The 10,345-nt window shown below is 51.1% G+C and overlaps 1 protein-coding gene across 1 annotated transcript in view; it reads right to left on the bottom strand.

Annotated features, from left to right (window-relative positions):
• Positions 1–5,207: 5,207 nt before the first annotated feature.
• Positions 5,208–10,345, bottom strand: part of ADAMTS15 (ADAM metallopeptidase with thrombospondin type 1 motif 15) — a 12,192-nt gene continuing 7,054 nt past the window's right edge. The window contains exons 5-9 of the mRNA XM_015649586.2: positions 10,095–10,167; positions 9,609–9,838; positions 9,340–9,521; positions 8,617–8,792; positions 5,208–8,219 (exon numbers count right to left, since the gene is read on the bottom strand). Coding sequence (XP_015505072.1) covers positions 7,439–8,219; positions 8,617–8,792; positions 9,340–9,521; positions 9,609–9,838; positions 10,095–10,167 — 1,442 coding nt within the window. The 3' untranslated portion in view covers positions 5,208–7,438. The remainder of the gene's footprint in view (positions 8,220–8,616; positions 8,793–9,339; positions 9,522–9,608; positions 9,839–10,094; positions 10,168–10,345) is intronic.

Consider the following 10,345-nt stretch of genomic DNA (forward strand, 5'->3'; position numbering starts at 1 on the left):
AAAGGAAAGGAAAGGAAAGGAAAGGAAAGGAAAGGAAAGGAAAGGAAAGGAAAGGAAAGGAAAGGAAAGGAAAGGAAAGGAAAGGAAAGGAATTTCTCTAATAAAGAGCAGCTTAATTGCTCTAAAATTCTGTGTTTTTCATTCTCCTCAAGATGCCAAGCCCTTGCTCTCAAGGACACGGGCTGAGGACTGAAAGGAGATGTGCCATCAGATGTGTCATCACTCTTCATTTCCATCCTGTTCCTCAAAGGCAGAAAAATTTTAAACTGTTCTGAGCAACAGGCTTCATTTTCAGAAAACTACAGACTTCAAATTGTTTGATACACCCCAAAAAAGCACCCTGTCAACAGCAGAAAAGGGATTTTCCTTTCCTCTCCCATCTCCTTCTGCCAGCCCCTCCAGGGATGGAGGCTGCAGCTCCCAGAGGGGCTCTGGCTGCTCTGTGGTGCTCCAGGGATGTGGAACAGCCAAAACCAGCAGGATTCAGGTGGGATAACATCTGCTTTGCATTAGCATCTCCCTCTTGAGGTTTCTCTTGTTTTCATTCTTTCTCCTCATTTCCTTTTCTCTCTGCTCGCTCTTTTTCTCTTTCCTTGGGAAGAAAACAGCTCAGCCCAGGTTCTCCCTGTCTTTCAGTGCCCGTTTTGCCCCGTGTTTGTTTTTCCACCTAATACATCCTCACCTCCAAAGTAAGTCCAGGGGTTAATGGGCAGCTTGGGAAAATTGTAATCAAGGCCATTCCTTGGCATGATGATCCTGCATGACCCCAAACCCCAGATCTCACCTCCTGAATCCCGGGGGTATCTGAAGATGGATGAAGAAGTGGCCTTTGTCTCCCTAATTTCACAAAACATCAGCACTGGGATATTGGGGTTTTATCCCCAAATTCCCTGACATTTCTTTAAGATGCCCAGCTAGGCCATGCTTTGATAGATTTGGTCTACTCCTCATCATCATCATCATCATCATCATCCTGCTGCTTCTTTCCCTCCATCCCTGTTCCTGATGTCCTTCCCAACCTCTCCTGCCTGGGTTTCTACTGCTGGGGCTGCTCCTGGAGAGCACAGAGATCCTTAATTCGCTCTGTCATGATGATTCCCTGCAGCAAGCACCATTTGGAGATGTGTTTATACTGCCCAGAGCCTGCATGCTGCCCTTTGGAAACATTCTGAGTTGCTCAGAGTTGCAGGAAAGGCCAACAGCACATCACAGCAGAAACCCTTCCCTGTTCTGTGAGGTGGGGAGGGATATAGGATATATTTAGGATGCTTTCTCCTCTCTCAACACCCCAAAAGCTTTGATTCAGCTGGAAGCTTTCAGCTTTGCTTACAGGCTGTATTGAGCAGGGAGGTGCTGAGGTCCCTGCTCAACATTATCATCAGCCATGCTTAAAGGCTGAAAAAATGTGCACTTTTTAAAGTGAAAATAGCAATGAAATAGTGAAAGGTGGCCCTGAGTGCCACAGCAGCTCGGGGACAATGTGTTTAGCCAGCTCTGACCATGCCCAATGCTTCAGCCACCTGAAAAATGTCTCAGATGATCTGATAAATCCCCATGGTGTCTATTTTTTAATTTAGAGCAAAAAGCAGCTGTAATTGCAAATAATTACCCTCACATCTGGATTACACAGTGTTGGTTCCCTTCATAACTCCAAAACATTGTTCCTTGAGGACTTATATTTCCAGGGCTGTCAATCCAACACCTTTCACCAGCACTAAATTCATTTACAAGTGGGGGGAAAATAAAAAAACCTTTAAAAAATAATCAAGGCACATTAAAAAACCATTTGGGAGCCCATCCACCTCCCAGGCTCGCTTGGCTGAACTTGATATTAATTAGGCTAAATCCAAAGGCAGCACCTTCCCCAGGAGTTGGCTGGAAAGCTCTCAGCACTCACCCCATGGCTGCAGGTTCCAAGGGTTTTTACCTAGTTAAGGATTATAATCTTTAGCAGCTGCCTGATTTACTCAGCTCATTCCCTCGGAGATGCTGACGCCGTCTCGCTCCTCCTGCCATCACTTCTCCAAGGATTATGCATTTCTAGGAGTGAAAGGATGGGATGGAGACCTCCAAAAAAAGATAAAATCCTCCTCCTGCCGCTGGTCAAGAAGAGGTGGGAGTTTGCTCACCATAAATCCACGAGCTCTGCCTGCCAGATTAGTGTCGGCCAGACAAATTTGGCACTGGCTGTGTTGTATAATTAGAAAAAAAATATTAAAAAGAAAGAAATAAACCCAAAGCAGCAGAAATGCTTGTGGGAATGTGTCAGTTTGCTGGCTGGGAGGACAAGAGGGGAAGTTTAGTCTGCTGCAGGGGCCAGCATGGCCAGGGGGTCAGCATTGCTGGGGGCTTGGCATCCCTTCCCAGCTGGTGCCACGGCCGTGCTGGAGCTCGTCCCCATCCCAGTCAGAAAAGCTGCCTGAAACAGGATTCAGATCATTCTCAGAGGTGTCAGAGTGGGGAAAAGGCCTTTTCTGCTGGAGGAGTGGGATGTTTTTGCCAGATTCAGGAAGAACCAGCCATTGCTGCATTATCAAGGTGTCAAAGCCAGGAGAGCTGATGAAGAAAATGGGCAGAGGGGCTAAGGTCTCACATCCTGGCTCCACATCAGCATTTTTGTTTTACATCCCCAAGCTCAAGTGAGCATTCCCGTTTTCCCAGGCACAGCAGAGCCCGTCCCAGTTTCTTTTTTCTCCCAGGAGAGGTTTCCTGCAGGACATGTGTTATCAATTAGGTCCATTAGTTCAATGCACGTCTGGTTTTGCTTTTGTCTCCTGGCAAAGCCCAGTAATTATAACTATTATTAATAGTAATGGCAGTAATATATATTTATATGTGTATGTAGAGATATAAAAATAGCAAGGCAGTATCCCAACCCCAGGGAGCTGATCCACAGCCACGTCAAAGCCCTGGACCACAACACCAGGGGAGGCAGCAGCATTTCCCTCACCCTCCATAGTTTCTCTCCCTTACACTCCAGGTAATCCCTTTTTTAAATAAAATAAAAAAAAATTAAGCTTCTTGGGTTTCAGCATAGGACAAGTGTAAACAAGCAGATTTGCAGGCAGTCCCAAAGGAAGGATTGAGTTTTATCTTCCTGAAGACATTTGGTGTGTTCTGCCCAAGCCATCCTCAGCTCTCCAGCTCAGCCAGGGATGGATCTGGACCAAAATGGGCATCCCTGGACATGATTCTGAGCCTGAAGGAATAATTCTCATGCCTATTGCTCCATCAGATCATCCTGGCCTTCACTTCCCTGCAGGTGAAGGCACATCAGTGTCCCCCAAGGGAAAAGCAGCCAGTTCAGGTTTTTATTAGGTACTGGAGAATCCAAACACGACAAATTCACAGCAAAGAGAAGAAACCATAAAACCATTCAGGGCTGGAAAATGAGGGATCCAGAGAAGCATCGAATGCAGCAGCTCATGACATGGGGAAAAGCCACCCCTTCTCCTCAGACAGAAAATGTGATGTTCCACATCATTCCTCCCACAGCAGGAGCCTCTTCCTGTGGCTGGAGGCTCGATACAGATGCAGGACATCACCTGTGTCACCCACACTAAGCCATCACCAGCTTTCCCTGCCTCAGCACCCCCCTTCCCTTCCACTGGGAGTTTCTGGCCTTGATTCTGGGTTTATTTCTTCTCACTAGGTAAATCCTTGGGGATTGTGTGGGGCTTTTGTCTCTCTGGGTGATCTTTAAGGGCATCTGGTTAAAACTGTGGGGTTGTCACGTGGAGGAGCAGGGTGGAAGTTTTAACTTGATTTTCTGCTCCTGAACAGATATCTGAGGCAAAAGTTATGGCTACAACAGGTGGAAATCTCCCTCCCTGTTCCAAATAAAGCCATTTTCAGCTGGTGCCTTTGCAGTGTGGGATATATTGGGGGTGAAAGTGAATTTTATTGTGAGGGGAGGCTCCCTATAGGAGCTGCTGAGGGAAAAGGTTCTCAGCCGTGTCTGTTTCTTTATGATTAAACATTAGGGAGAAATTCTTGAGGGTGCTGAGGCCCTGGCACAGAGAAGCTGTGGCTGCCCCATCCCTGGAAGTGTCCAAGGCCAAGTTGTCCCTGTTTGTGGCAGAAGGGGATGGATCTTCACAGTCCCTTCCAACCCAAACCATTCTGGGATTCTGTGATGACGAAAAGCAAACAGAGCTTTCATCTACAATAAAAAACATGAAATTTTCCAAATCATTACAACATAACGGGGGAATAAGTTGCATTTGCTGTGGAAAATAAAACCCCAGGCAATCCTGTCCTGGAGGGGGTGACATCAGGCATCCCTGAGCTGGCACATCCCAGGAAAAGGAAGGGCTTTATCTCACCTTTGGCCCCACTGCAACAGGGAAGAAATACAGCTCTGACTGAGGGAGGGTGTGCTGAGAATCTGGGGAGGAACACTCAGGGTTGTTCCATGGTGTGAGAGTGCTGTTCCAGTTTTTATAAATCCTTTTAACTCTGTATTCCTGCCACCCTGACAGAAGAACATCCTGATTCAAGCCAGCCTCCTTCAGTGAACATCCCTGGTTCCCTTGGGGCTCACAGGGACAGATTCACCATTGGGCTCCTTCAGGTTGGGTTTCTTTTTTACCAAAAACCAATTCTGTAGCAGAACCAAACCAGAATAATACTGTTGGGCTTTTAAAGGTGATGGTTTTGATGCCTCAGGATTTCAGCTTTTCTATTTGTCACACATTTGTAATGCTGCCATTCCTCAGTGTGGAACTCCAAACTCCACACACACTGGGAGCTGCTGCTTCCCCACTTTGGGCAGACACAACAATTCCTCTCCAGGCCTGGCAATCAAGGACACCTCACTGCCTCAGGCCCCAGAGATGGAAACAAAAGGGAGTTGGGGGCAGCAAACTTGGGGGAAATTCCTTCATTCCCTGCAGCTGGAATTGGGAGATGAACCCCAATGTGCAAATGGAACAAACTTAGGAAAGTGTCAAACCTGTGAGCCCTGGTCCATTTTGGACCAGCCCCTGGGGGGCTTTGTCTAAATGTACCTGAAGGCCCTTCAATAAATAGAAATAAATGGCTTTTATTCCCTTAATTTTGTCTGGTCTCTGTTTTTAGGAAGTCCAAAAAGGCATCAGTTTTGCTCTTTAGTTAATGAACTGGCACTATAAAGGGGTCAGATCACAATAAGACAATAAGGCCCTGCAGCCACCAACAAAACAACTCTTGCAGTGTCCCCCTGGGAATCAGGTGTAACTTTAAATACAGATTTATTTCAGGTTTGCTACTGACGCACAAACAGCAGAGATCGATGTTCAGTATACATGGTATACACAAAGCAGCCAGTACCATCGGCATCTCCGTCCTTCTGCTGCACCCTCAGCAAAAGAACCACACACGAGGAATCCCTCCCCTCCTCAGGAATGAGGCTGACAATTTCTCGGTGGCTTAGAAACCAGCTGTGGGATGGCAAGACACTAAAGGGCAGCTCCTCAGAGCTCTGTCCCCAGAGGAAAGCGCAGCGGGCTCAGATATGCAGGAAAACCCTCGGAAAATGGGTGGTATGTTCATGGGAATGGAGACCTGGAAGGGATTTCCTAAGAACATTAACTCCCGTTCCCTGCTGTGCAGAGCAACCACAACATCTGCTCCTGGCTCTGTGGAGCAGCGTGGGGACCTAAAATATGGTTGTGTTGAAAGAGGCATTAGATTGATCCTCCAGGAGGATCCCCAGGGAGGATGAGCCCACAAACATCGTCACAAGGAGTTTGTGAGCTGCTGGAAAGAGATAAGAAGGGAATTCTCACGCCACCTGTTCCATTTCTTTCATTCTCACCTTGCCCACAGCTGGAGACCTTCTGGAGCCACCCAAGGGACAGCTGAGTGTCTGTGTTGTACCTCCAAGGGACTGAACAAGCAGGCTCCAAGCCTGCTGAGATGACATCTTCTGCCTACCCAAAATCTGTGTCTCATCCCTAAAACACCTTTCTGCCCATCCCAGTAACTGCACAGCTCGACCCAGAAGCTTTGGCTTGCTCAGTCACAGCTCATCGATTAAGAGGCAACTTCATCAGTGACAAAGCAAAAAATTCAATGGTGCCTGATGATTTGATCTGAGCAAGAGACCCAAATGATAAATTGGGGTTGGGAGAGGTAAAACAGCCTCTGACCACAATGGGCACGATGCTACAAAGCTGTCAGAGGTACAGAATAACCCCAGAGGTACAGAACAACCCCAGAACACCTGCAGGGGGAAACTGGTTGTAGATGCTTTGCAGTAGCAAGAGGTTTGACAGTCCCTTTTTCCCTGCATGCCTGAACCCCGCTGAGCCCCTTTTTCCTCAGGAAAGCCAAGGACCCGAATTAACCTCCCTCTCCCTCAGCTCAAAAGGGATTCCAGGGAAGTCAGCCCAGCTCTGATAGAGCTCAGGGATAGCTCAGGGAGGTTTTACACAGAGGAAAAATACCCCAACCTGGCTAAAGGCTGGAGGCTATGGCACCTCTGGGCATGACCTACTGGTCCCATTGAGCACCATTTCCAGAGCAAGGTGAAGTCTCTGACTGGGGGGGCTGCATCTGACCCTGTGGAACCACAGCACAGCTGCTTGTTGCTTTTTTGGAATGACAGCTCAAACCTCAGCTCCATTGTCACCCCTTTCAGCCCCAAAAAGGTTCAGGTGGACCAGGGTGTAAAGGAGCATCCAGGTGTTCACACAGCCCCATCCCAAAGCACCATAGGAAACCTCAGGCTGGTGAGATCCCCTGGGAATAACACCAGCCCTGCTATGCAAGGTTTACATCCATCAGGAGGGGAGGAAGGAGGTTAAAAAAATACAGAGTTAAGCACCATAAAATTTACACTGGTCAGGTCATAAACACGAGGAGAGAATGAAAATAAAGCCACCACCTTCCAGTCTGGCCTGGGGATGCTGCTGGGACAACAAAGTCCCCACCAGCAAGCCCTGGAGGCATCAGTCCCAGTGCATCATCGCACCGGTGGTCGTTGCATTGGTAAATCCTTTTGGTCCCGTTTAGCATGAGTGTTGGGGGAGTCCAGGGAGAAGGGAGGTAGGGTTGGTCCTGGGAAGGTGGGGGGAGGCCTCATCTGTGCAATTTAGGGGCATCTCCCTGCCTGGACCACCACAGATCCATCACAGGCAGGGATGATCCTCCTCGTTTCCATCTGTCCCCCCAGTTCCCAGCCTCCACCGGTGGTTTCCGTGTCGTTCAGTGGCTTCGAGGTAGATGTTCATTCCCGCTCTGTCTCCAAGCGACCTGGTTGGTAAAAGCCCTCTCTCCCAGGTGCGTGGGGTTGTCCCCACACCCAGGTCCCTTTTTGTTCCCATTTTTTTTCTTATTTTTCCCCCTTTTCCTATGTGCTATGGACATCTCCCCCACTCCCAACCTCTGGTTGCTGCTTGGCTGCACCCAGCCCTAGGAACACCATGCCCTTCCTTGCAGGCCCCCCTTGACCAGCTCAGCACGGCCTCAAGGTGCAGAAATCCAGCTCCTGCGGCTTCCTCCGAAAATTGCAACTCTCCCGGGGCAGCAGGCGCCCGGTCGGGACCAGGCACTTCAACGCCCGTCTCTTGAACCCCCGACCGCAGCTCTTGGAGCAGGGAGACCACGGTCCAGCTTCCCAGGCCGGGCAGGGCTCCCCGCACAGCCGGACGTCGGCGGGGCGCTGCGCCGCGTCGCACTCGGCGGCCGGCTGGCCGTAGGAGTCGCGACAAGCCACCGAGCGCTTCTGCAAGCCATCGCCGCAGCTGACGGAGCACGCCTCCCAACCACCCACCGCCCACTTGTAGGAGGGGCGCTTGTAGCTCGGTCTCCCGCCATCCAAGCGGTTGGACAGGCTGAGGACGCTGTTGTTGAGGTCCGGTGGGGTCCTGCCCTCCTTCTTGTAGGAGGACTTGTCCTCCTTGCTCTCCTTGGGGAGGTAGAAGGAGTAGCGTACCCGAGGAGGGGTCATCTTTCCCACGGAGAGCACCTCCAGAGTCAGGGGTTCCTGGATGGGTTTGAAGGCCTGGAGGCTCTCGACGGCGGTGCCGGTGCCGCTGTAGCGCAGGACGCTGCCTTTCACCATCAGGTCCCTCTCGACGGCCGAGACGATGAAGTGGCCGTTCAGCAGGTACTTGCCCTGCGCGTTCTTCAGCGCCAGGTAGTTGTCGTCGCTGATGAGTCCTTTGTAGCCCCGCTGCCGGATGTCAATGTTGGAGGCGCCCGCGGGAATGACCACCACAAAGTTGTAGCCGTGCCTGAAAGAGAAGAGCGGGCAGGGCAGGACATCAGGCACAGGGACACTGCATTACTCCAGCCCTGAGATCTTCCCACCCCTACATTTGTCTTCTTCCCGTGAAGATCATTTTGAATCATCTCACTGCGTTGGGTTTTGTCTAGGCTGATGTTACCCAGTTACAGGAGGATGCTTAAGCCCCTCTGGCTGAAGCACTCCATCAGCAGAAGTCAACAGAACATTAAATGTGTCCTGCTTCTCCTTCAGAGCCAGCCCAGGTGTCTGTGCAGTGATGTACACAAGCAGATTTTGCTCAGGATGGATTTATCCCATCACCATCTCCACAACCTTCCTGCATCCCCCACACCAGAGCACAGAGCTGGGAGTAGGGGAAGCGTACGTGGTCACCAAACACTCACATGGGTTTGGTGAACAAGCCTGAGACCTTCTTGCAGCTCTTGTTGTCTCCTCCACACACGCTGCATTTGTCAAACTTCTTCTTGGAGCCCAACTTCCCATCACAGCCTGCCTTGATGCATTTTCCCTGGACACAGACCGAAGTGGAGTCCGGGGAGCAAGGGGTGCCATCCACAACCTAAACCAGGAGAGAAAAACAAGCTGCTGCATTTCCCTCTCACACCCCCTGAGGCCTCTCAGCTGTGTCCATCCCACCACGCCGCTCCTCGCTCATGTTCTGCTTTGCAGACAGGATTTTGGGGTCTGTGAGGAGAGAGGGATGGGACTACACCCCTTTTCTGCTCCCATCCACAGAATTTCCTGCCCTTTCCATTGCAGGGAACAAGCTGCACAGGGGACACTGCTAACACCATCCCATGCATTCTGCTCAGTCCCATGTCTGGATGTCCACCCTGTCCTGCCCACTGCTTCCCCAGCACCCAAACTATCCTCATCTATCCCAGGACCACAGGAATATGCCAGAGGCACCTTCACAAGGGGTAAAAATGATGTCTTCCAGAGGAAGACCTTCCAAGAATAACTCCAGCCCCAAACTGGTTCACACCAGACTGCTGGACTTCCCTCCTCTACCACCTCATCTAACACCATCCACCCAGCAGACAAGGAAAATCTGTTCATTTCCAGGTGCACTGGAGCCATCCCACAGTCCAGGCACTCTCACCAACCTTGGGTGCCAGCACATAGAAGTAGCCGGTGCCGTTTGCCCGGCAGATGAGCTTGCACTTATCCCGGGGCGAGACACCGGAGTATTTGGGAACCCAGGAGACGGAGGCAGTGAGGCGGTTCGTGCTGTGACTGTAGCCATTGAAAGCCTCACACTGTTCCTCACGGAAGCTCTTCCCTGGCACTGAAAATAACAGGGATGTGGTGTTGGACACCGACCTGGACCTCCAGCTTTAGTTTTCTGGGCTCCAAGCCGAGCCCCAGCCCTCACCTGCAGCAGCACAGGGCTCCAGGTTGCAGGAGCGGTACTTGACGCGGATGCCCTCGCAGTAGGAGCCCCCGTTGGCCGGCACGGGGTCGGTGCATTCCCGCCGGGCCAGCTGCACCCCACCGCCGCACGTCCGCGAGCACGGCCCGTACGGAGCCCACTTGGCCCAGCCACCGTCCACCTGCAGGGATGGACAGGATGCATAGCCATCATCTCCACGCCTGGAGCCATCCCTTCAGCAGTAAAACCTCCCTTGGGAGGGGAATCCAAGAGGGAGATGCTGGTCTGCCCAAGGGAGCGGTCTGAAGCCGTGTCAGGGGAGGGTTAGGTTGGATATCAGGGAAAGGTTCTTCCCCCAGAGGGTGCTTGGGCACCGGAACAGGCTCCCAGGGAAGTGGTGACAGCCCCAAGCCTGACAGAGCTCAAAAAGCATTTGAACAATGTTCTCAGGCACATGGTGTGATTCTTGGGAATGATCCTGAGCAGGGCCTGTAGTTGGACTCAATGATTCTTGTGGGTCCCTTCCAGCACAGCAAATTCCGTGAAACATGCCCAGGGCTGGCTGGAGCAGAGCAGCAGCCTCACTTATTGAGAAATGCATGATACCCAAGGGATCTCCAGTTCTTTCCACATCAGTGTCCCCATGCTGGGTCTCCACCATCAGGAGACTGGAGATATCTCTGCCAGCACCTGCTCAGAGTGACCCTGCAGAGTGTTTTCCTGACACAGGTACTCACCCT

This window comes from Parus major, chromosome 24 (genome assembly GCF_001522545.3).
Source record: "Parus major isolate Abel chromosome 24, Parus_major1.1, whole genome shotgun sequence".
Taxonomy (NCBI): domain Eukaryota; kingdom Metazoa; phylum Chordata; class Aves; order Passeriformes; family Paridae; genus Parus; species Parus major.